Below are 26837 nucleotides of genomic sequence, written 5' to 3'. Positions count from 1 at the left end.
CATCAAAATCATGTCTGTTTAACGTAACCTCAAACTCCAGAACAATCCCTGGAGAGGAAGTCAAGCACCATTTTCTGTGTGTGTGTGTGTGTGTGTGTGTGTGTGTGTGTGTGTGTGTGTGTGTGTGTGTGAGACGGAGAGTGCAGGACCGAGCCGTCTCAGCTCAGTGTTGGCGATGTAGCATTTCCATATTAATAGATATGCTAATCAAAGCCGAATCATATGCTAATGAGCTTGATGGATTGATGCTGCAGATATAACTCAGTTTACTCTCATGAGGACACGCCAACTTGCACAAACACACACACACACACACACACACACACAAACAAAAGGTCCGAAAACACTCCAAAAACTTATATTGCGACCTTTCAAGTTACTTTTGCACATACATTCAAGTTTGTGTCTCCATATACACACACACACATACAGTAGTTGCCAGTTGCCATTATAGTGCCCAGTAATGCTGCAGTAAAGGAGATAAGGGAGGAGAGAGAGAGAGAGAGAGAGAGAGAGAGAGAGAGAGAGAGAGAGAGAGAGATGGTGTTGATAGAGACAGCTTTTCACTCGCTGCTGTTTGGCTGAATTTTTGGGCTGAATGAAATCTCCAAGGTCCTCTATTATGTTTGCTGCTCACTGTACACTGTGTACTCTGCGTCTTTTGGAGGGTGAGCGATCTCTCCAGGTAATATGGCCTGAGCTGATGAGCTTTTGTCTGCACTGTGAAAAAGGGTAAGCCAGCGAGATACATGCATGACCACGCATGCACGCACACACACACACACACACACACACACACACATGCACACACGCATGCAGACAAAACCAGTGGCAAGTGGCTTCTCCCTCCTGCTGCAGAGACGGTAAGGTGCATAAGCATGAGCTAGGAAGGAAGGAAGGAAGAATAGAGAAAGAGAGAGAGAATAGCGAAAGAGAGAATGAGAGAAAGAATATCGAAAGAAAGAATAAAGAGAGAGAGAGAGAGAAAAGAAAGGAAGAAGGACATAAAGACAAAGAAAGAAACAAAAAATAAACAAATAAAGACAGAAAGAAATAAAAGATGAAAAGGAAGTCCGTCCCAATCTCATCTCCCATTGACAGATCTTCAAATCCAAATCTTCCAACAGGGATCCTTAACTTTTACAACACACCCTCATTAAATCCTCACATGTTAAACTACACCGATCTAACCAAAGTCAAGTTTTATGATAATTTCTTCACAACAGTTTGATATAAGCTCTGGTATAAGAAGGACAGTATTTTATCTATAGAAGTTAATACAAAGATCTGGACTCCAGTCTCAAATACATCTGTTGCCATGGTAGTAAATCATTAAGTGGAAACTCATTTATCTGTAGTGGTTATGATGGTTATAAGTAATGAAATGTTTTAAACGGATTAAAATAAACCTGCACAATCTGAAATTTCAGCATCCTCCTTTTCTCCACAAACCATTCAAAACTTCCACTTTCAGCTTTTACCACATTATTTCAGTCGCAGTTTTTTCCTTACACCCAGAGCACAGGACAGAGTCTCCCACACCGAGAAAGGATTATTAAATTACTGAAGTTCATAATTTAAGAAGCAGCAAACAAAACCTCAGTGGAATTACATTTCATTTGCACAGTTATGGTCAATTAATTTTCCACAAGTGCAGCCATAACTGCTGCAAAATCAAAGTATCATAATAAAAGTTTAGAAGCCAATAAAGGTAGAAACCACAGATATATGTAATGCAGATCGTTTACAGTAACAGTGAAAACTCAGGAATAGTCTGCTATAAATGTCCCACTGATGCATGTAGCCATAAAGAACACAATAACAGTCTTTTTAAACTTTTCTGATTCTGCTGGTGGTTTATTCCATCTCAAGAGAAACTGATAAAAGTCACCTGATCATGTTTTATAACATTACATTGGATAAAAAGCTTTTTTACTCTATATTATTGTAGAATACTTGTAAGTACAGTAAAAACAGACTAGTTGGTGTTGTCGATGGAGATCTTCTTTCATTGTAAATTGCTTGAAATATGTTTTAAGCTGCTTCATAACATTTCCTTTGGAGTTTCTGGAGGGGTTCAAAGTAAGAACTCAAATGTCAGTTGCTACGTACATTTTCTGGAACGTTTCCTGCCAGCCCCCTTCGTCAAACGTCCCAAAAAATATCTAAGGAAAATTCACAGCGAGTGAGTGGGCGTGCTGATGACTCCTCTACGGGTGACGGACACAAAACTGGGAAAATACAAAGATCTCAGGGGGAGAAACAGTTGCCAAACACGTAGAAGAAGACTTTCTAAGATTCAAGAGCTTTTGGTGAATAGGGCCGACACCGCTGTCATTGTGCTCGTAAACAAAAACACGTGATTTCCACAGCGGAAATCTGTGCACGTCATGTTCTTCCTCCTGCTTGCTCCATCCAGGCTCCACCCCCCACCCTGAATGTTCTGCACATTTTCCTGTAGTGTCTTCTGATGTGACCCAATTTTCCAGACCTGCAGCTGATTCCCTCTCTGTGGCTGTTTCTAAACCTGTACACAATGATGCTTCATCCATCAGCTCACTAACTATTATTGGTCGGAGCTTTTCTAGTCTTATAAAGTCTTATAAACCACTCAAAGCCCTTTACATTACAAGTTGCACTCACCCATTCCAGCACACATTTATACACAACGCTTTTTCTATCACACAACATTCATACACTGTTGGCTCAGCCATCAGGGCTAATTTGAGGTTCAGTATCTTGCCCAAGAACACTTTGGAAAGCAAGAGTGGAGGTGCCAGTCTGGTGGTTGGACTTTCTGGTGGCGTCCCAGTCATCTGCGAACCACTCCTTTCTCGGCCCAATACCAACACAAGCATTCACATCAAATTCGGAGTGCTACAAGAGGTACTCCATGTCCACACACACACACACTCATACACATACACAAACAGCTCAGCAAGAAATCCAGCTGGGCCCCCCCCCCCCCCCCCTTGTTAGCTGCATGCACACACACACACGTGTACCCCTGCAGTGTCAGAGTCAGGGAGACGTCTAAATTATTGATGCATCTCTATTTAATAGGAACCCCTGTGTGTCTGTGTGTGTTTGTGCCAACTTTCCTCAGTTTATGGCTTAATCACCATTACCTAAGAGAGTCGTTTGGGCTAGCAGCTAATTTCAGGGGCATGATTGGATAACCAAGACTCCAGCACTATGTAGGGTGCAAATCCCGGAGAGAGAGAGAGAGAGAGAAGGCGATAGAAACCGAGAGAAAGAGTGTGCAGGGAGTGCAGTGTGATTAGACAATGACCAGGACATTGATTCCACACGTGTATCTGCATGGATGTGGAGATTACCACATGTATTGTCCTATAATTGTGTCTTTGTGACTGAGTGCATGTTCACTTAATAGCAGATGAAAAGCAGTAGAGAGCAACGTTTAAAACCAGCATGAAGGATGAGTCATCCCATTAGACTCCGTCTCCAGTCTCGTCCAGTCTCTACATTAATGAGCCACAGTGCACGAGCACACAGAGTGCTGAATACACTGGATCTGACCTTATCATATAACATGCACACACACACACACACAGATGCATAGTGATACTTTCCAGTGTGAGTGAACGTCCTGTCTTTGAAGGTTTCATCATTTGTTTTTGACAGGGCCAAATTTGTGGTGACAGAGAAGAGAAGCCTTAACAACAGCATGAAAGGAGGATTTACACATCATCCTTCCCTTTTCCACAACTGGCTTTTATACCATCCACAGCAAAATGTGCACGATATGTTTCCCAGCTGCACAAGGATTAAAGTGAAATATATTCCAGTCTTGAAAGGAGTCGCACTATGAAAGAAGGTAAAATGTTTGGGGAGCTGGATTTTATTTTCATCCTTTTACAGAGAGGAAATCCCGGAAAGAAACCTTTGACTTGCAAACAGCATTTTCAATTCAATTTGCATTTCTGCAGCAATTTTACAGTTATTAGTTATATAATAGTTATTATTATAAAAGTTTTCTGCCTTCCTCCTCTCTCCAAGGTAGCGGCATATAATAAATGAAAATATATATTTTTCTATAATAAATTGATATGTGATGGCTATTATTTTGGGTATGTGAGTGTGTGTGTGTGTGTGTGTGTGTGTGTGTGTGTGTGTGTGTGTTTACCTCCACGTAGAGAATAGGGAAGATGCCGATCTTGTCTCCCAGCATGCCCTCTGCCCAGTTCTCGTCCACTCGCCTGATTACTGTCAGTACCTCATCCTGAAGAGCGAGGAAATGAGTGAGACTACTACACACAAACATACAGTACACACACACACACACACACACACACACACACACACACACACACACACACACACACACACACACACACACACACACACACACACACACACACACACACACACACACACACACACACACACACACACAACTGTACTAAAAAAACTTCTGAATGAAGGACTAAGGAATAAATTAACAAGAAAAAAGACGTCAAGGGTTAAAATAATCACTGTGATGTTCTTGCAGCTCATTGACTACTAATCAAGCGTCGTGCAAACACTTTGAAAGCAGACATGTACGTTTTTAGATTGATGGGAAGCTACTGGTTTCAGATCATTTCACATGATTTCATTTCAAATGTTTTTCAGTTCAGTTCATGACAGATGTCACTGCTCATCCTCTCCTGTGCACAGACAGACTCACTCTGTGCTGCAATATTACAATTTTTTACCAAGCAGCAAGATTTATTTTTGGTTTTGTTGCAGCAGTGGGACATTTTGGACGATTGCAATCTTTAAAAATACGCGTCAAACCTGCTTGAGTAAATACAAAACTGTGGAGAAAGATGAAATCACTCTCACAACATTTAATGAATTAAAGACGCTGTTTTTGATCTATTATGACCTTGGCAAAGGATGGGAGTTACTCAGCGACACCACAGACTTCGGTACTGCAACCAAAGGAAACTACTACTAGATACAATACCAGTACTGTATAAGGTGCCAATCTTTTTTAATAACCTATAGATTTATTTAGCAAATTCATTAAAAAGGAGAAACGGAAATATCACATCATCACAAGTATTCAGATCCTTTACTCCAAACTGTTGAAGTAGTATTGGAAGTGATTCCAGGCTCAAGTCTTCTTGGTTATGTCTTAACAAGCTCTGCACCTGGTTTGGGGGATTGTCTGATTCTTCCCTGCAGATCCTCGTCCACTGACAGTTCATCAGGACTGTCGGTGGACAGCCATTTCTCCGGTCTGTCCAATGATGTTCGATGACTCTGACCCTTAGCTTCCGGTTGTCTCGGCTTCGAAGCTTAGTTTCAAGCAAACCCCCAACCTGCTCTGAGGTCATGAGTGCACCGGACCATCAGGGAAAGTTTAATGCAATGTCTTCTGCACTAGCAGACTTCAGGTTTCCCTCAAATCTAATTAGTCTTTTTTGTCCCTGATGCTGAAAAACAGCCACACAGCATGATTCCATCATGACCATGTGTCACCGCTGGGATGGTATTTGTCAGGTGATGAGCAATTCCTACTTCGGTCCAGACATGATGACAGTTCAATCTCGGTTTAATCAAACCGGAAAATCTTGTTTATCACAGTCTGAGTCCTTTAGGTGCTTTTGAATGGCTCTTTCCCTGAAGAGAGGTTTCTGTCTGGCCATCTGAACAGAACCTGGGAACCTTCCATGCAGAATTCTTTCCCCAGAACGTCGACTTGAGACATGAGCTCTGCAGGAAGCTCCTTCAAGTTCTTAGTGGCTCAGCTGCCAGACCCGTGTATCTGTCCAATCAATTGAATTTACCAAAGGTATATAATCCAATCAACGTGCTATAGTAAAAGGTAAATAAACTTAATTCACTTTTCTTAAAGACCACTTAAAAACACCTACACTGAGTTTAATTCATTTACACACACATCAGCAGAACTCTTCTATAAACAACACTAGGGGCAAATCGCAGGCTAACTGGATTTCAGTGTCCACGATGATCAAGAGGCACCTGAGTTCATATTTAAAGTGCAAAGAGTCTTGTCAAATCCTTGGACATCTGTACAATCTGAGACTGCACACGCACTGACCCCACAGCATGTGGTTAAATTGCTATTTATAAATGATAATATTGATGATATTGTAATTTTAGTTTTCCTTTTTAACAAATGATCATCTTCTGAAATTCCATTTTCGTGAGAGAATAATTGATTTTAACAATTTTGACTTTAGACTGGCAAAACAACAAAATGTGAAAAAAGGAATGGGTCTATACTTTGTGACTGCACAATAGATACACCACATATGGGGAAATAATATGTTCCTTTATCTCACAAATTAACACAAACACACCCACAGACATCTTCTCGAGTGCATTTTTCCCTCTGCTGCTCCTCACATGAATATGAGGGTCTTGGCAAGGCCATTAGGGCTGGCGGTTATGATGGTAAAATGTCTGTGTATTAGTCATACTAAGCTATTACCTCTCACACTGAGAAAACAATATCGCGCATACTGGTTCTGCATGACAACACGCGCACAACACACCACAGGGTTCGTGCATCTCGAGTGAGCGTATGGCTTCGCGTAATTACTCCAATCAGTAACCTGTTGATGAGTTTAGCAATAAAACCACACGTGAGCGACGGACGGTGGATTATATGTTCGTCTTGATCCATGGGGCAGTGTGTTTGAGACGAGGAATCCGTGACTCTGCTTTGCAATGCGGCGATCTGACTGAAAACATCTAGTGAAGAGAATCACAGCGCACTGTAATTTAATAATCGTTCTCTTTCCCTCTCGACTGACACGCGTGCAGAGAGTGGATGTGTCAGTGCGGAGACAGAGTGGATGTGTTGAGTGTTCAGTTCTAGCACAAATGAGCCTGTGTAACAGCAGGAACAAAATGATAAGGTTTGAGGAACAGAACAGCGCAGGGAATACAAATTACTGTTTACAACAGACCCGACCGGGGAAACACACTGAGAGGCTTCTCTCATCTTTGTCTCTTCATCTCCATCCTTTTTCAAAGTATAACACCAGTGACAAACAGGATTTATTTTGAAACGGCAGCCACTCATGTCCTCTACCTCTCATAGATGGGTCCAAAATATTGGTCTCAAGGCCAAGTCAGATAGAATGTGACAGCGGGTCAGCTGTAACGTAGTCTTTTTAATGGCTTCTGCCGCGTAAGGACAGTTTTTTGCTGCGGCAACAATGTTGAACTTTGACCACTGCACACTGTGACGAACACAGGCACATTCAATGAAAAGCAAGCCTGGGCACAGCATGCACAATGGAAGGAAAGCTGACATTGTGTGTGTAAGTTCCCCAAATTCTAAGATTACACGTCCTGACCTCGGGAGGAAAGCCGCATCATGCAAACACATTTCCAGTCACACAGGCATGTCAGATGCATTTCAACAGTTTTAATGACTTTTCCTTCCAGACCATCACTTTTGTACTTTCAGATCACACGCTGCCAAAAATCATGTGATTTGCAACTGAACTCTGAAATAACAGACTGCAATAAAAGTGCAGGTGTACGTTCTCAGAGTTTCAAAATAAAGCGTATTTAATACATTGGTCTCTTTCAAAACTCGTGTTTCAATGTTTTAGAACTTTTTCCCAGCCTACATGCACAAGGTTTCAAACCTGGAAAACAAACTGATGCACTGGGAGAATAGTCACAAACTTAAGTCTGAAATGTGTTTTTTTATTAGATTTGACGCTTTCAAAGCCTCTTTTTCAGTTTCGGAACATAGCATAATATTTACAGAAAACTTAACTAGCTAAACTAAACTCAAAATTAGCTCTATTCCCAGCAGCCGGTATAGCACAAATTGTTTTTCTATCTGAAGGGGCCTTTGGTCTGAAACAATCCAGAGAATACCCACTGAAAATTATATTTTCAAAAACAAGAAGAGATCAAATCCAGAGGGGACCTGAAGTTCGTCAGACACGTGGATAATTAGTTCTAATCCCAAAGGCGGTCGACCTTAACAGATTCAAACAGAGACACCGATACTGGCAGCAGCATGATGCTCAACTAATTAACACGGAGCCTTGTTAAGTCAGAGAGAGCATAAGTACGTCTTCTTTTTATAAGTACGTCTTCTTTTTCCAGCGCTCTCCACTTCACACTTTCCCATCTCCTGTCAAAACACAATTTTCCCCCTGCCATGACGATGAAGCAGCATGTGATCAGATCTGAGAGCGAGTTCACACGCACACACACACACACTTTCAGGATTTGATATGTTGCCACACAGACCTGTGATCTGCACAGTACCAGACCCGCATGACCTCATTAGACTGAATATAATTTGGACCTGGCTAACGCAGAGTCCTGGGTTCAGGTCTAGGAACCACATGGAATGATTAAAAATGAAAACCCTTCTAGATGGAGGTTCCTCGCTGACTAGCACTGACGCTCCACCACAGATATCCTTCCAACGTGGAGGATTCTCACTGTAGCTTAAGATGCTACTGGACTATTTAAATAAATGTGTATATTGTAGTAGTTTCATTAAGTTTCATGCTGGTGTAAATACAGTTTTAAAGGCTCTTCTATCGTAACAACAAACAGCTTTGTTTTCCTGTGCAGCTTCTTGGCCTTAAATCTTGACTGTGAGCAGAGAGAATATCAGCTGCCAGCAGCTTCATTCCAAAAACATGTGTGTCAGTTTTAAAAAGCACTTCTGCCAAATCCTCATGTAGACTGGCTGTGAGAAAGACATTTTACAGTCGGCAGCTGCTGGATATCGTCTTCACCCTTGAAATACCTCATCTGGCATCACACCCACAGACTTACAGAGCTGATGACCAACATCAGCCAATTAAATCCCCTCCTAATTTAACAAAATCAGTGCAAATTGTTAACACAGGATAGAATAAACCAAAACAACACAACAGTATTAACTTATAAACTGAAGCTTGATAGAATTCAGACTGTTTACTTCTTATAAATACAATTGTCAAGATACACAAGTCGGAATCAGAACATATTTCCGAATTAACTACTGACAACTAAAGATTCGGGCTGGGCGATATGACTTCAAATCAATATCACTATTATTCCAAACTTTTACCTCGATGACTATTAATAAATTATTATAATATCTGTATATATAGCGTTTTTTTAGTCTTATCCAACACATTCACACGCACATTCATACAGCAGTACAATATGCACACACCATTTACACACTGCTGGCAATTTGTAGGTTCAGTATCTTGCCCTAAGAACCCTTCGGCATGCAGACCGGAGGATCGAACCACCTTTTACCTGGTTTAAAATGGCTGTAGTTTACATTCTGAGACTGGATCTGAAGTGAGGCGTCAGGACTAATAAATTATTTGTGCGCTACAAAGAACCAGCCTGGTTTTACACCACGGATAAGTGTTGGCTGCTACTTCTCTATTTATGCTGCTGTAAATCCTGTCCATCTCCCCACTGGTTCCTCCACGCAGCCTGTCCACCCTACATTTATTCTGTGTCTAATGTAAAAATAGTGTCCTCAGGAGAGTGTGTGTGTGTGTACAGATTGCGTTACCTTGCTGAAGGCCAGGCAGTCTTTATCCTGGTCTTTGTCTTTCACCTCAAAGTCGTACAGCGCTTTGCCCTGGGGTGGAGTCTGGCTCAGGGGACGCAACAACTGGATGTAACTCGCGGGCAGGAAACCGTGGCAACCGCTGAGCTCGCCGTGGTACCAGTTGTCGTCCACCTTGCGTCGCAGGATGATGATGTCGCCCTTGGAAAACTGGAGGTCGCCTGGTTCTTTTCCCTCGTAGGAGTAGAGGGCCTTCCCACAAGGCAGCGCCGGGATATTCTGAAAAATACACGAATGCACACGAACCCTTATTGTACAAGCGAAGCACTTTTTAATACGTGCATTTGAACAGACGTCAAAACAAAGCAATAAACATGTCCTTATGTTCAGTGTGCTGGAGAGGAACAAGATTTTGTCCTGTAGTGCTGAGTCAGTTTTTTTTTTAAAGTGGTAATGGTCTGAAGTGACAGAAAGATTTAAGTCTGAACTTTGACGACAGCGAAGAGGTTCAGGCATCACTGGTTAGTTCAGCTTTCTCTGACCCTGGTTCTCACTATGGGGTCCAGAGACTGCTTTGAAAGACACTGTTCCGAATATAAAGTTGTTTGTAGCTCTTCAAGCCTCTGATTGAGATGAGTATAAGTTAAATCAAGACCATCTCTACGACCCATTCATTCACTATTCTCTCTCCCCGCCGCTCTCTAATCAGCTGACTGTTTGGTGTTTACAGATATCCAATCAGGTTTTGCCACAACCTCAATCAGCCAATCATGTTGTTGTCATGGGCACGGCCAATCTCAAAATACTTTGCACAGTTTTGCTCTGGTTTCTGTGTTGAATGACATGTTTTCTCAGACAGAGTGCAACACGCAGCCTTTTCTCTCATCTGGTGGGTATGTCAACAGTGTTGCCAAATTAGCAGCGACATTTATAATAAACTCTGCCATGTTAAAAAGACACACCAAACAGATACACATTGGATTCTCAAGTTCTCTGCTGCTGCTTGGTGTTTAAACCAATGTCATTTACCTCAGAGGTTTCTTCCACAAGAACGCCAAGAATGGCCTTGTCAGCTTCCATAAATTCAACACTTGCAGCGTAGTTTTTACCATTTACTTTCAAATAAACATTTAGCTACATTTTGTGCGGCTGAACGAAGCCATGCTCTTATATCTCCCGCTGTGAACTGTCATTTCAATGACTTGCTGCGACCCCTCTTCACGTCCCCACCTCCAGTCTCCACATCCAAAGTCCTGGTCGAGCCCAGATGATTTCACTCATCTCTTTCTCTAGATGCCATCAACCAGCACTAGTGTCTCTACCCCCTGGTGGGGCGTTTCCATTCTACCCACAGCCTCACCCGTTTCAACATTGATGACATCACGAGGGGTCTAAGCACCAAAAGGACTCTCATTCATATCACACCACTATCTTCTCTTATTGTTTACGGCAATAAATTTAGTACATTTTTCATGTCATTTTTCAATTGAAATGCTAATATCCACACTACAACTAAATCACAACACGCCAAAAACCCATAGGAACCACCAAACCAGTAGATTTAAGCTCTTACATGCGGCGGTTTCAACTGGTTTTCTGTGGGCAGAGCAGATTACCTACACGATCTTAACCAACACTAGAAAAGAGGATCTCTGCGAAAAAGGGATGTTCATCGTTTGAAGTGCTGCCTAACATCGTGATTAAAATACGGTAAAAGGTGAGGTGACAGGTGTATAGAACAGCATTAAGTTCATTTTCAAACCTTTAGAGAGTATTAAAAGCAATCCTGTCAAGCATTAGCGTCACCGAGTCGAAATGATGACAGATAATTACACCGTGCAAACCTCGGGCTTTACAATTTTCTGAGTTCAGTGCTGTGTCATTGCATCCCTCCTCTAAAGGAGCTGGGAATTGTGCCTTTGTGCCATAACTGGAAACAATTAGTTTCCAGTTTGTTATGTGACAGTGGAAACACATTGTCTGTGTTGTATTGTTGTGCCTGTTTGTGTTGTTCTCAACTCTTTTCATATTTTGCGTTGGTGCTGCCCCGTATTTGAGGAATGAGGCAGCGACTCCTGCAGCGACCAGTAAATTAATTGGGGGGGGGGGGGGGGGGGGGACAGCCCAGGAGACAAACTGCAGCAACTCAAAACAGTCGAAAATCCAATATGTTGCCCTGGAGACAAATTTGTGAGCACGGATAGTTGGGTATGTGTTCCAAGTTTCATTTTATTCCCTGCAGCAGTATGTGAGATATGACTGATTATTAAAATGTTTGCCAGGTAATTGCTGTTACCTCCTTGGGCTAAACACTGTAATTTTGAAAATGCCACAGTGGTGTGATGCATGACTCCCCGGGGTTTCATCAAAATCAAGTCTGCGTTGTCTCACATATCACGGGCAGACACACACTGACCAATTTGCTTTGCCCAAACTGATTTCTCACGTGATGCTGCAGAAAAAGGTCCAAACATTTGTTTTGGTGGACTGCTCACTACTACATTCTCTGGACAGTGATTGTTTGATCATAGCTTAGCAACCTTCACTTTGCACAGCAGGCTTGTCAAGCTCTGTACGATGCCGAACACCCACAGAAGTCAGCACGATGCAATGAAAAGTTCATTCATTTTCTATGGGATATGAATCAATAGCTTGCAAGGCATTGTGGGGTTCCCTCTTTTCTATGACCCTGGTGGCTCAATGTTTGCTACAGAGCAAGCTACCCGCTAACAGAGTGCATGGTGCTAAAGAGTGTACAAATAAATATGTATCCACTATCCAGAAATGAAGCCAAAATAAAAGAGCACTTGGGATCAAGGGATGGAGTCGCAATACTGAAGTCCCACCTAAAAATGCGTTCGACCAATCATGAGTCAGTCTGAACTGTCAATCATGACATTTAACCACGTTTTTAAAGCACCAAATAACTAATCAAAGCAAAACTTGCAGGAAAAGTAACCACTTGGGCAAACAACAGTGTGGAAAGAACAAACTAAAATGACAGAAACCATCTTTTGAATAATGTATTTGATGTGTACTTTGACATGTCCCATTCTTTAACATGGAGGAAAAAGGGATTATGACCTATGCTGCAGCCAGTCACCAGGTGGCAAATGAGACACTTTGGCTTCCCTTTTGCAGGCCAATCATCTTTATATACAGTCTATGAGCTGTAGCTATATTCATCTAAGTGTGTGTTCGCTTGCTTTTAAACTGCAACAGCTACAGAAGTAATCACAAGGTCACACTAATGAAAATGATCTGGTACTGATGCTGACTTTCCCCCTGCATATGAAGCTTTAGCCTCAGTCTATTGGCATCAAGTGCCTTAGATTCTCCTTTAAAACTCATTTGTTTGAAAGATTAAAAAGTCAGCGGGAGAGCGCGTTAACAACCAGCTCCCAGAGCCGACATTATCTTAGTTTGTTAATTTGATTCAGCTGATGAAATTCTGTTAACGATTGCTGTCATTTCATTTGAATATGAAAACTGCTTTTGTCTGCCTCTGTCTGAAATCAGGATACCTTTGTTTCAAAATTTTATAAGGATTTCCAGTATTGTCACGGCATGAGTGGGGCATCATTTAAGATGAGGTTGAATTTCATCATTTTAGATTGACATCAGTCTGTTTGTAGGGGGATGAGGGGGGGATGCCATCCACTCACAGCCCCCATGAGGAAGAGTTCTGTGTGTGCAGATTGGAAATGATGAGATGATGATTGTCCTATTAATGCTGCTAACTAAACCGCAGGATCTAGAGTTTATTGTCAAAGGTTGAAACTGCCTGCTCTTGCGAAATTTACTTCCCTGCTGCATGAATAAGAACTGTTGAGAATCAACAAACTGTAGTTGCTGTATGAAAAAACTATCAACAGAATATATAACTATAATATAGACATGTAATTACAACGTCAAAATATGGCCACTAACTCCTACTGACCATTTAAGGCTATGCTCTTTTTTACCAATGTTCCTTGTGTCAGAATTGATATGGTAAAAAGTCCAAGCGGCCATGTAAGTTAATGGAAATATGAGAAATACCTTGCCTTAGTAAACACAGACTGCTGCATAAAATTTAAAGGTGTGTTAGGTGTTCATCCATCCTAATAAGTAACTGCTGAGATTTTTTTTTGACAAGTTCATACAAGTATAGTTCTTAACGTGCAGAAGACATAAAAGTTATAGTTCTATATAAACTCTGTGATAATCATCATCACAGCCCAACTACATCCTGACTACATTCACATTTCCCATCACACACACACACACACACACACAAAAGTAGCACACTCTCAAAACACTGAACTTGATATTGAAGGATACAGGTATTAAAAGGGTAAATCTTAAAGAAAATCAAGGTAAACAAACAGCAGCGCACAACACAAGAGAGGACAAAAACAAGTAAGAAAGAAAACAATCTTTTATTCTCAGAGAGGCAACTTACAATAACAACACGAATACGTAGTCATGAAAGCACACACACAGTTTCTCCCTAGATGCTACACTGAAGAGAACAGCCTGAGGTTTCACTGGCTGACTGTACTAAGATCAGTGGTGATGCAATAAGTGGAAACACACACATGTACCCTAATATATGTCCACACAAACGACAACAAAACACAGTGCTACTACTACTTTTAATATTATTACTGCCATCTACTACTATTATTTACTACAATACTACAAAATGAAATAGTAACTTCTGAGTTCTGTTCCAGCAGAAAGAGAGGCTCATTCACAGTCTCACTGACTCTGTTGGATCAGAGTATTTATAGGCAGCATGTTGTGTGGCTTGCTGCCACACTTGGAATGTTTTCATGGGAGCTGTAGTTTTTTTTTACTGCTCATAAAGTAAATGCTGTTTGACTTCATAAAATCATTAAGGCTCCACTTTATTCTATAAATTACTGTAGTGAATGGTGAATTGTCTTATAAATCCTCAGCATACGAAACACAATTAATTGACCAATGACAGCATTGAGATTGCATTGAGTTACAGAAGCCAGTGGAAGAAAGGTTAGAATATGACTTTGGCTCTATATAAATAAAGTGATGTTAACATATGTATATTAAGTTCTTTGGGAATTAATTGATGCTGAGCTGAGTACAAAGTCCACCTAGAATGTTCAAGAACGGCCTACACTGGCATTTCCACAGAATCCATTCAATCAATGCCTGTAGCGAGGGTGCACGCCCACGTGCATGAATGTTGCTCTCATGCGCAACAGAGAGACAGCTACACAGACAGAGTGAAAGACAAGTTCCAGTGTGAGAAATAGAACTGCATTGCATGCAACCGCAGCTGGAACTATGAAGTCTGACTGTCAGCGTGGACAGTAACAACTTGATGGATGATAGCACGAGTAGGCGAGTGAGCATGTGGCAAATTGGTTCATTGTGAAACTGTGGCAGGACAATTTAGAATATGCAGGTAATTAAGAGATGATTAATGGTAAACACTGCACACTGTCAGTTTGTATGTACCCGAATCATATTTGTTGATTTTAAACATGAAACAAACTACACTTCTAAGGTGAGAGAGGGAGAATGGAAAAAACACTGCTTGGAGGAGAAAGAAAAGATAGGAGATAGGATTAGATGAGAGAAAGAAAGAACAGGTAAGAGAGAGGTTAGCGTGATTCTGTAGTCTGTGATTCAATATCTGGCAACCCAGCCACATAAACATTTTCCCAGTTTTCCTGGGGTAAGAAATGTATTTGTTCCCCTGATTATGTTGATAGGTAATACTCTTTTGTGAGTGAAAAAAAAGCACAATTTTTGTACCACATAGATGTAAATGTAAGTGGTTGTTCTGAAATGTGGCTAAACAAAACTCAGGGTTGCATCTGAGTCCCACAAGTGTGTTTTGGCAACAACAGCACATCAGGAAAAGATTGTGGTTTCACTGAAATGTCAGTAAAGTGAAGCAAGTCCGTGATCTGTCCCTCATCTTAACCACGCGCTGTGGGAGTCTAAACAGAACCGTGTAAAATGTTTTATATATGAGCAGCAGCACTAACTCTGTCTATTGCACTAGTGAGGCTCCTGTGAACAAAGCCATCAGCAGCGGCTCTACCGGAGCAGATGGAAGTGAACCCCCCCCGCCTCCTAAAGAAGAAAAGGTGCCCTCCTAGAGGAAGCTGCAGCAGCCTCATCAGGAGGCTGCTGCTGCTCGATGCTTGGAGGAAAGACATCGATGTGCTCCCTCTCTGCCGAGAGACAAGGAACATGCTGCTGACTGATATCTCTGAGCCCGGGACATGAGGGTCAAGCTACATGTAGGAAGCTTTTATTCTAAAAAAAGGAAAGATCCAACCTGGATCCATCTGAACAATGGGACAGTTCTATAGTTTGTAGTCTTCTACCTTTGGATAACTGATTAAAGTCCACTGGTAGTATCATCACACTTTGAGCTTTAAAGTTGCAAATGGAAACATTCTCATTCTAGGTTAACATGTGAAGCCCAATCCCAGTTTCCCCTTTGCCCAAACCCTCCTTTTTGTGCACTGCCCATGTAGGTTAGGGTGCAACTTTCCTTAAAGGCTCAGAAATTAGTATGGGACTGCAGCTTTCTGTCCGAGCTCAACCAAGCCCAAGAGAAAATTTGCCAATCCCGACATGAACCCAACGAGAATTTGGCTTTTTTGGTCTAAACCAGACCTGAGCAAGACATTTACCCAGATTACAGGCACTTGCAGCGTAAAAACATCTAGAAAATAACCCTGCAAACGTGACTTGTCAGGACCAGTTGGGTCCCATTGGGTTTGATTCCAGTATCGACACTCTATTCCAAATAGCCCTAAAAAAATTGCATTTTTAGATGCAGACTCCAAACGGAGAGGGAGAAAACAAGTGGAGTCCCATTTCTCAGATAAAGATTTCAACCCCTACACCTTATAGCTCTTTCCTGAAGGCCACTACCCAGCCAAGGCTGCACCAAAATTAAGTGTAGTGCCTAAGGGGGGATTGGGCCTGGGCTGAACTGCAATTTTATCTCTTCAATTATGAAACAAGACAGAGAGAAAAATACGTGTGATACTTAAAAGATCTGCTGAAATGATGGTGTACTTTCTGTTTTTTCCTTTCCCCTAACCTCATATTTTCTTTCACCCTTTCTTTTTATTTGTCTGCCTTTTTGGTAGGCCCACTTCCATGAGCAACCGGGGCAGCATTAGCGCTTCGCTTAGCGTCTTTACAGCACTGTAAAAACACTTTAACACGTTCACTTTACTCCATAAATGTTCTGGCAAGTTTACTCGTTGGCATCAAGTTTTAAAAGGGACCTTTAGTCACTGTTAAATTCACTCAAAGAATGTCCCAGGAGGAAGAAACACCTCTGCAACACTTCTTTTATTGCTCAAGTGAGAACAGCACCAACAATAAAGGATCCTAAATTCACAGAGGTGTTATCAAGGTATAGATGGGTTAATATCTGAATGCACCTATATTCTACACACTATAGGTTACTGTATATGCTGTATGTGTATGCTGTGGCACCTTCTCCAGAGTGCAGAGTAATAGATTTCACATGACATTCACATTTCTATGCACAGAAATATATAGAATCCATTAAAGCTTTAAATACATCACTGTAGCAGCCTGTTAGATAAATAAAAAACCTCTTACTTTAAAAGTACCAGTGTCTGCCTGTTTTCCGGTGCTGCCGCCACAGTGAGAGCAGAAACTAATCTCCACCTCGTGAGAAAAGACAAGAGTTGTATAAATGACAATAACCGAGAACCAAGACAGGACTGTGTAACTTCACGAGTGTGAGAATGTGTTTTTTGCATTGTACCTGTCAGCTGCACAATATTATCTTCACCCAGAAAAAACACACACAATACACACACTCACACACACAACGTGTGTTTGTGCATGAATGTCCCTCAGGGCAGGACACATACACACACTCTTCTTCCGAATGCTGTCTCACCCCTATGGTGCAGTAATTAGTGTTTGTTACTTCCCTTCAAGCACAGAAGGTGTGTGTGTGTGTGTGCAGCAGATGTAGGAGGTGACTTGTCCAACATGGGACTGATTGCTCCATTCAACAAGGCCTCTATGACACACACACACACACACACACACACACACACACACACACACACACACACACACACACACACACACACACACACACACACACACACACACACACACACACACACACACACACAGAGAGAGAGAGAGAGAGAAACCTTAACAGATGGGAGTGTTAGTAGTGGTCGATGGAGGGACCTATGTGTTTTTGTGTGAATATCCCTAAGGGCAGGACACATGCACACGCACACACACACACACACGTTTGTACAGTTTCTTAGTGAGGACACTCATTGGCATAATGCATTCCCTAGCCCCTAAACCTAACCCTTAACCTAACCTAACCTAATTCTAACCCTAACCCTTAACCTAACCTAAAACGTAACGTACCTCTAATTCTAACCCAAACCCTAAAACCAAGTCTTAACCCCCAAACAGTCCATTAAAGGGGGGGTCACAAAGTGAGGACCGGCCAAAAGGTCCTCACTCCGTAGAGTGTAGACTCAAACTGGTCCTCACAAAGATAGCTGTACAAGAGCACACACACACACACACACACACACACACACACACACACACACACACACACACACACACACACACACACACACACACACACACACACACACACACACACACACACACACACACACACACACACACACACAATGGGTTATCCACCAGACTATAATTTAATATTTGACGTGTAACTTTTAAAGCAAGATTCAAGTATTTTTAAATGTCAACGAGGGTTATGTAGAAACCATCGAAGAAATTGACCTCAATAAAATGTAGACTAATACAGGCAAAATTATCATTTAGATTTTTTATCATTTTATCAAGTGTAAGTTTTGTTCAACCATCTAGTGAAAGACTTCAGCTTCATTAAAACAGATTACACATTTAATGTTTTATATCTTTGATTCCCATCTCATCACACCTACACACACACACACACACACTTCTCATCTTGACCTATAATACTGTGGCATCTGTCAGATTGTTCTTCCAGTGCACTTCAAACACCATTTAAATTATTTCTCCCTATAATATATATATAAATATGTGTGTGTTTGTGTGATTATTAAAAGAGATGGCGCGCTGTCAATGTCATTTAAAGTTAAAGTACGTAGCACAGGTGTTTTATTAAGTCGCATCTCACAAACACACACACACACTATTTAGGTATGCATGCGTACACAAACACATATGCACACACACCCTTACAACTGGATTAGAGTCTGTACGCGACACGTTCACACTCATGCTGAGCTTATTAAATCAATAATTAACAGCCACCCTCAGCTCTGTGTTCGCGAGGAGTCAATAAGAAGCAGTTTCATCTTCGGCAACAATAAGCTGCGACACCCACCTCTCTTATCACTGTCGATCTACAGTGACACCTCGTTTCATCTATCACATCAGACTGGCAGAAGATTCAGGAAAGCCCTAGAGTGCACGCGTATTAATCGTCTTGACTTTTATGTGCCGTGAATAATGGTGCTCCAGTGTCAGCTACTAAAGGCAGTACTGATATTTTCTAGACTGGAAGCTTTTTACATGTTTGCTTTCATTTTCATGATTTTTATGCAGGAAAAGGCAGCTGACACACATTAACCGTTCAAAGCTGAGGCACCTTTTGAAGCAGTTGGGACACTGAGACCCAGCTGAGATCTGTGGAAATGATAGCTGCATCATGAAAAGTGTTTGAGTGCACATAAATGTTCAGGTCTTTCTCTTTCCTTTCGAGTTTTATAGCATTTTGTCCATGCAAATGTTCTGCCAAGTTAAAAAGGCCAAAGTCTGCCGCAAAGGGATTCCTTGACAAAATGCTGTTCCTGACCTGAGGAGTCTGACTATGAGCTAGTTTGGCTCAAATTTACATTACAGCAGGTAATTAATAGTAATTAAACCAATGAACTTATAAATGACCAAAAATATTAGCACTTTAAGTGAAAGATTAGGGATAAGTTGATAATAGATAAGGCTTTTCAGTCTTAACAAAAAGGACTGAGGGATCATTTCCCCCTTTCCTGTATGATGCAAGTCTCCATTTTGTATTGATTCATATTGAATTTATATCCACTTTTTTACATTATAGAGTGGCATGTTGTCAAATATTGTGACCCAGTTAAAAAAAAAAACACAATATACATCATTAACAACCATCGTAAATAATCAAACATTAGGTCTAATATGAGCACAGATTCAATTTGAGCACAACCTCCTTAGCTCAGACAACTGCTGGCGTTGCACTGCACTTTAGGAAGAGGTAATGTCACACATGAGAGCCCCAATTTTTATGCAGCTACTGCAGCTACTGTATAACCCCTGTGGCCCGGCTTATAAAGACAAAAGCTTTGATGTGTGTTTATTTATCCTGTAGTAGCTACATATAAACCCTGCATTTACACCAGATTAGCTGCATATAAAAGGTAAATTATATAATATAGCTACAGAGTATACAATTCAAACTTAGCTGGAGAACATCATCTATTATATGCAACCTGCTCTGGAGGAAACTGGATTTTTATGAAACGTTAAATTCCTTTTTGGCGCAACTGAAACCGTTAAAACCTGGAAGCGTCTGATATGGCAGCAGTGAGTCATTTAGGAGATCTGGTCGATCATGTGCTCCCCCAGTAGAGATGTAACTATGACAACTCGACTCTCCCATGTGCCTTTTTTCACACTTCCCCTCAACACTTGAACTCATGCTGCCTACAGTCACCCTGGCGCCTCCAGTGGTCACAGGAGCAAGTGTCTGGACCAGAGGTTACATTTCTAAAAGAGTGAACAGATTCCACAGGGTGAAGAGGAGCTCAGGCTGATTTATGAAACCATCTGCACACTACAACCGAAGACAGTGAACCACTTATATTATGTTATAGTCAAATGCATATAAATGTCCATGTCTATTTATTAATTGCAGGGGAGACTGGTGAGCGCTGTGAGAAACTTCATGGAGTGTGAAATGGAGGTGGCTGCTGGTGATTTTGGAGGAAATTGAGGTTTTATTGTTTGGTGGTCAAAGCACTGGTGTGACCAATAAAGGAAAATCTGTTGAGTGGCAGCACGCCACTCCTGCAGTAAACACTGCTGACTCAAAAAGCCAACCTTTCTTTTTATGTTGCGTTCTTTTTTTAGACGGCATATAAAGATGGATGACGCTTCTCCCTTTTCTTCAACTATCAGGACATGAAGCTGAAATATCCCGAATACAAATGTAGCCATCTTGTGCGTTTGGAGTCAGAGTCTGTGCGGTGGCAATCGGGGGATGGAGCCACGGAAGCGAGGTCCTGTCGAAACATGTGCTCGACCAATTGTGAGTGAGTCTCAGCTGTCAAAAATGAACACTTGGAGATTTATTGAGAAATACCTAAATTGGCAGAAACCATCTTTGAGAAAAAAATATTTGACTTCTTAGTTTGGTCAATGTCTCATCCATCAACATGGAAGAGGCGGGATTCATGACCTATACTGCAGCAAGCCACCAGGTGGTGATCGAGATGTTTTGGTATTACTTTTGTCGTTCCATGCATATATATTTTCTTTTTGTATGAATATACTCATTAGGTTATATTTTATTATAGCCTTTCTTTCCTGTCTTTGTTTTCTATCCTTGTATTTATTCGTTATAACTAAATCGACTGAGAGAGAACTAGGGTATTCTGGAATTCAGGATGAGGTGGTTCGATATCAAATCTGACACAAAGACGAAGCATGAAATCAGTGTTGTAGTTTCCTCGGGGGGGGGGGGGAGCTCCCTGCTCTTAACAAGCGTCTGACTGCCTCATCACTGCTTTTGTTATTCAGAGGAAAGCAGACACAGATCTCATGCTGGAGGAAGCTGCTGCAGTGAACCACATAAGCCGGGTGCTCGCCGAGCGTGAAGCATGCACCATATTACACACTTCACAGGTTGTTCCCTACTGTGCACGTCTTCTGAGACAAACATTGTTCAGGGCTGGTTGTGCATCCTATCCGTGACAAAAAACAACTATTTGAAACATTTGCTTCTACTTTAAATCAATACAGCTATCAACAAAACATCTTCACTCACACCTTATATGCAAAAGATAACAGTGGTCCAAATGGTCAATATAGGTTATAAATCCACAGACTTCCTGTCACGCGTTATTACAGTGACAGTGATTGTGTAATGGGATACGGGGCCAGCTTAAAGATACCATCAGTTTGAGACTGGATCGACCTTTGACCAGGTAACATATACTCAGCACCAGCATCAGCACTGACTCTTATGTAACTGAGAGAATGTACCACTCATCGGCCGGTCTATAAGGTCTGCTGCTATTTAAGTTGCATTTTAAAAACCATTGCTGGTCTGTGTCGACATTGTTTAAGTTGATTAGCTCGTCCAGCTGCTGGGCTCAATCAATTCCTTGTGGATACGCATACACATTATATTTCCCTGCATTTATATAACATGCTCATTTTTATTTTACTGATGACTATTTTTTGAATGTCCTCTTTGCTGCTGTAACAGCAAATGTGCCCACTGTGAGACTAATGAAGTATTTTCTTATCCTAAAATACAGAAGTGATTCTACTGAAACTTGGTGGAAGGGTGAAATGGCCCAAGGATGAACTCGTTAACTTCTGGAGCCGTTTCGATTAAGGGGGCGGACCCTCTTTCCTTAATACTTGGAGCCAGAAGTATGCGCTCTCCGGGTGGCCTTCTAGTTCTGAGACTAAATCTCATACTTGGCATAGGGCTCACAAAATGTGGACTTGATAGCAAGGCAAGTGAATTCCCACTTCAAACGCTTTATGTGAAAATAAACAACAATTCTGATAAGTTTACTTGACAAAGTATAAATATTTAATATTGTGAATCAAGACTTGAGACACAAAGCCTTGTGGACCTGTGGCACCTTTACATACCGGGTTGGATTAGAATGAATTAGTTATCTAACATGCTAGTATGTTATCATGGTTAATCACGTCAAGTACTTAAAAGACAGCCTTTAAAGACAGTACTTGCTGTACCATGACACTCAAACTGGGATTTTTTCAATGAGAAAACTCTTTATTGTGGGATCCTCATTAGAGAGTGGATATGCGGATAGGGACAAAAATGTTCTACTTCATTTTTGACACTGCATTTGAAAACACCAGGCCAGCATAGTGTCTGACACAAAACAGCAGAATGCCTGTCAGGTTCAGATCGAGCTCAACTCACACTCTGATCCTAATCCTTGAACAAAGTTGAATTCAAGTTTCTTTTCACACTGAGTTTGTTGCAATCACAGTCTTTCCTGTTTGTAGTACTGCACAATTCTATTTGATATCCCTGTGATTTCCCTCAAAAACTGTGGTTTAATGATCTGACATGCAGAACACAGCAAGTTGCCGAAATAACTAACTAGTGCAGGTGAAGAGAGAAACCTCAGAGAGCGTCGCCGGCTTCACGCTGTGCACCTGTACCGAAATAGAGCCCAGTATGTTGCAGGAGTCGCATGCAAATCCCTGTGGCGGCATTTAGTGCCTACACAGTGTTTTTAAATGAAGCAGCACATTCATTAATATGCAGACACTTTTTCAATATTTGCACAAATGGAAACAAAAGCTGAAAGCAGAAACAATACACCCACACGTTACCACCACACACACCTGTGCCAGAGAGTAGAAGAGAGTATGTTGGGCAACACTGAAAAGTTTCAGCTTATTATAATGGAAGGGAAAAAAACACTTCAGCACATAATAAATCCATGGAGACATACGAGTTTTAATTTCAATGAACTGCACGGGTATTACAGTAATGTGTGCACTGTCTGTTGGGAACTGACGCCACATTTTTTAAGGTTTAACTTCAAAGAAAAACATTTGCATTCCGGGTAGAGGATGCGGAAGAGCTTCAGGTTAAGTGAGCTTTGAAGGAAATCAGGAATTAACGGGGACTAAATGATCTTGTTTAGAGAGCCGGCGACACATTCTCCATCCTGGACTCACTCATCTGTCAACTCCGGTGCTGGACAACACCAACATTCCCACGCTATACGCCAGAGTGTGCATGCGCGTGCGTGTGAATGTGCACGTGACGGATGCGAGGTGGGACAGGATGTTCCACTCGGCTCATATCCCCCATCCATTTCTCCCCGCACTAAACCAGTCTGTGTCCCCTGTAGTTCATCCATTCACCTCCACAGACACAAAAACACTCTCTCTCTTTAACTGTGATTACTCTGCTCGCTCCTCTCTTGCTCACTTGTCCTTGGAGGGGCACTGGGCCATTACAACCTTTTTTTTTTACCTCAATGCGTGTGGGTGCGTAGGTGGTTGTGTGTGTGTGTGTGTGTGTGTGTGTGTGTGTGTGTGTGTGTGAGGTAGAGCGAGATAGAGTTTGTGTGTATGTGTGTGTTGTAATAGCATAGTAAATCTGCAGCGGTCTTTTTCCACTCTGCTGTGAGAGCGGCGTTCTATCTTGCTGTGCTGTTTTATCGGAGCAGACACTCAAGTACAACACAAACACAAATTCATGCACAGAGAGGAAGGTATTACGTTTGTTCATTTGCAGGAAAAAATAAGTAAACATATTTACATTTATATATGAAAAATAAACACACACACACACCATCCTAGGGTTATAGCAGATTACACGTTTGTAAATAATGCCCTGTATTCACATAAAATAGAAAACAATAAATCATGTGAACATGAAACCTCACTCATGCAAACATCAACGCACATTCACACACACACACACACAGACACACACACTAACACACAATCACACTCACTGTCTGGAAGTAATTCAGCGCACTATTGATTCACTTTCCATCTATAATTCATGACACAACACACACCTCAGGTTAAGTGGAGACATACACACAGACTGGCAGTTTCTGAGAAGTAGGAAGACGAGAAACACAACACCACTCACTGTGTATAAGCTTAGACAGACTGACACACACACACACACACAAGCATGCACAAACACATGCACCCATACATTTACAAACACACACAAACGCGCGCGCACACACACACACAGTTCATTCAGTTCATTCATCTCAACCTTGTCTTCACCTCTACATCCCTCCCTCGTTCCTCAGCCATGTCTCCTCTCTTTCTTCACTCTTTCAGCTTATCAGCACATCAGTCCAACTTAGTGAGGTGACACATCCCTCCTCTTCTCCCACTCTTTCCCAACAAAAACAAATGTATCTCTACAGTGGGAAACAACAGTGTGAGACTGACACTATGTTTTCTATAAAAATACGAAATAAGATCCATATCCACACAGTTGTTGCACATTTGTAAACTTAATCACTGCATGAAGCTATTTATTAGCACATTTTGAATATAATACATATCTGTATTAGTGGCAAACGTGATCACTTTCGCAATAAGCAACTGAAACTTGAATAATCTACTAGAGGAGAGACACACATACGTCATGCAAGTGAGATTCTCTGTTCATTTCCATTATTTTCAACACGAGTACACAGTGAAACCTGGACACCGCTGCAACCCTGCTCCCCAGTAAGACACCTTCCGTCATTGTGTTGTAATGCCACCGATTTTATGTCTTCCCAAGGCTTAACTTAGCTTGTGCTCAGTAATGGTGTATGAATGTGGGATCAGGTGGAGCTACACTGAAATCCACAGCCCACTACACAGTCACAATCTATACACTTTATGTGAGAATACAGTTGTTCTCATATGATTCTACAAATCCCTCTTCACAGATTTACAGAAAACCTATACGAACTAGAAAGGCCCTACCTCGCCATGTCATTGCAGCGTATCCCATTAATTATCTAGACTGTGGCGGCCCCGCGATGGCGTTCTCTCAGACGAGAATTTGTCTTTCGCCTTTTAGTCTGTGTACCTGTCACTCGGATTTGGTTGCGCGTGAGAGCGACATTGGTACGAGTGCAGCCCTGCTACTGTCATAGATTGAATGAATTCTGTGGGAAACAAAGTGAAACAAATCCGTCCGTTTATTCAGATCCACATCAAAATTTAATGAATTCCTTCCTGACCCCTACCACATCCTTCCATCAGGTTTCATGGTAATCCGTCCAGTAGTCTAGACTAGATTAAGCAAAACAAGAATATACTACATACCTGCTTGGTGGAGGCAATGAGACTTTACAGATTAGCAACACTATGTTCTATACCTACATTATAAAATTATGGAAATATGTATGATTGTGCAACGAACCAGGAAACAAACGAGAGTAAATGCTACACCATCGTAAAGCTGAGACAAACTGTCTAATTAACTTTTTAATTGTTCACACACACACACACACACACACACACACACACACACACACACACACACACACACACACACACACACACACACACACACACACACACACACACACACACACACACACACACACACACACACACACACACACCTTTAATCTGTCCTCAGACATTTGTACAATGTCAAATCAACTTTCATCTTCGCATTGAATATTCTCTACGAATATCATCCGCAATGTACTTTCATGACTTAATGTCAGGCTCAGGGGTATTTGACTGAGTGAGTGGCCGAGGAAGATGCGACGACAAAAAAAAAAGAAGAGAAACACAGTGCAAGATGGGAAGTCGCGGTGACAGCAGGCTTTAGTGCAGAAAGCTCTGGGATCGCATGCATATTCATAAGACTCATATCCATCTGGGCTTTGAGGAGAAAAAAAAAGAAAAAAAAAGAGTGGCTGTGTAAAAAAACACACATACACATATAGCAGAGCCTGTTAAATATGCAAGCTGTTCAGTGCTGGTGGAGTTGTTAAAAAAGATGGATGTCTTACCTGATCAAGAATCCAAAGCGTGGAAGCAGCAGATATCAGCGAAGGCAGCGAGGAGAGAGAACACAAGAGAAGAGAAGAGTTAGTCTCATTATTTACTTGATTAACATGAGACCAAAAAAAAACAATGTAACTTACAATGTACTAAATACACACAACTCCACTGCAATGACAACAAACCACGTATTAACTAAATAGATCGTGATAACTGCCTATGATGAAAAATATTACATGTATTTGTGATATTGATCAAACTTCAAAAGCTCAGACAGGCTATTAAAATAATAATCATGACTCTCTGATCACATTAAGCTCTGTTTTTACATCATCAAGCAAACGTAGCAGCTACATGATGTAATAGTTTAGATAAATCATGACATGTCCCCTGATGGTTATCATGAGGCGTATATGACAACATCATATAACATAATTACATCATGATATGTAATTTGTTTAATTTGTTATCATCT

General features: G+C 41.4%; 1 protein-coding gene across 3 annotated transcripts in view; it reads right to left on the bottom strand.

Annotated features, from left to right (window-relative positions):
• Positions 1 to 26837, bottom strand: part of LOC117755458 (E3 ubiquitin-protein ligase SH3RF3-like) — a 93010-nt gene that overhangs the window by 24117 nt on the left and 42056 nt on the right. For 2 of the 3 annotated variants that reach the window (XM_034575296.1, XM_034575297.1), the window contains exons 2-4: positions 17162 to 17230; positions 9539 to 9814; positions 4148 to 4243 (exon numbers count right to left, since the gene is read on the bottom strand). In XM_034575296.1, the coding sequence (XP_034431187.1) occupies positions 4148 to 4243; positions 9539 to 9814; positions 17162 to 17230 (441 nt within the window). The remainder of the gene's footprint in view (positions 1 to 4147; positions 4244 to 9538; positions 9815 to 17161; positions 17231 to 26837) is intronic. The other variant, XM_034575298.1, reaches the window with a different exon arrangement.

This window comes from Hippoglossus hippoglossus, chromosome 21, assembly GCF_009819705.1.
Source record: "Hippoglossus hippoglossus isolate fHipHip1 chromosome 21, fHipHip1.pri, whole genome shotgun sequence".
NCBI classification, from domain to species: Eukaryota; Metazoa; Chordata; class Actinopteri; order Pleuronectiformes; family Pleuronectidae; genus Hippoglossus; species Hippoglossus hippoglossus.
The sequence above is the reverse complement of the archived record's forward strand: the minus strand, read 5'-3'. Positions and strand labels throughout refer to the sequence as shown.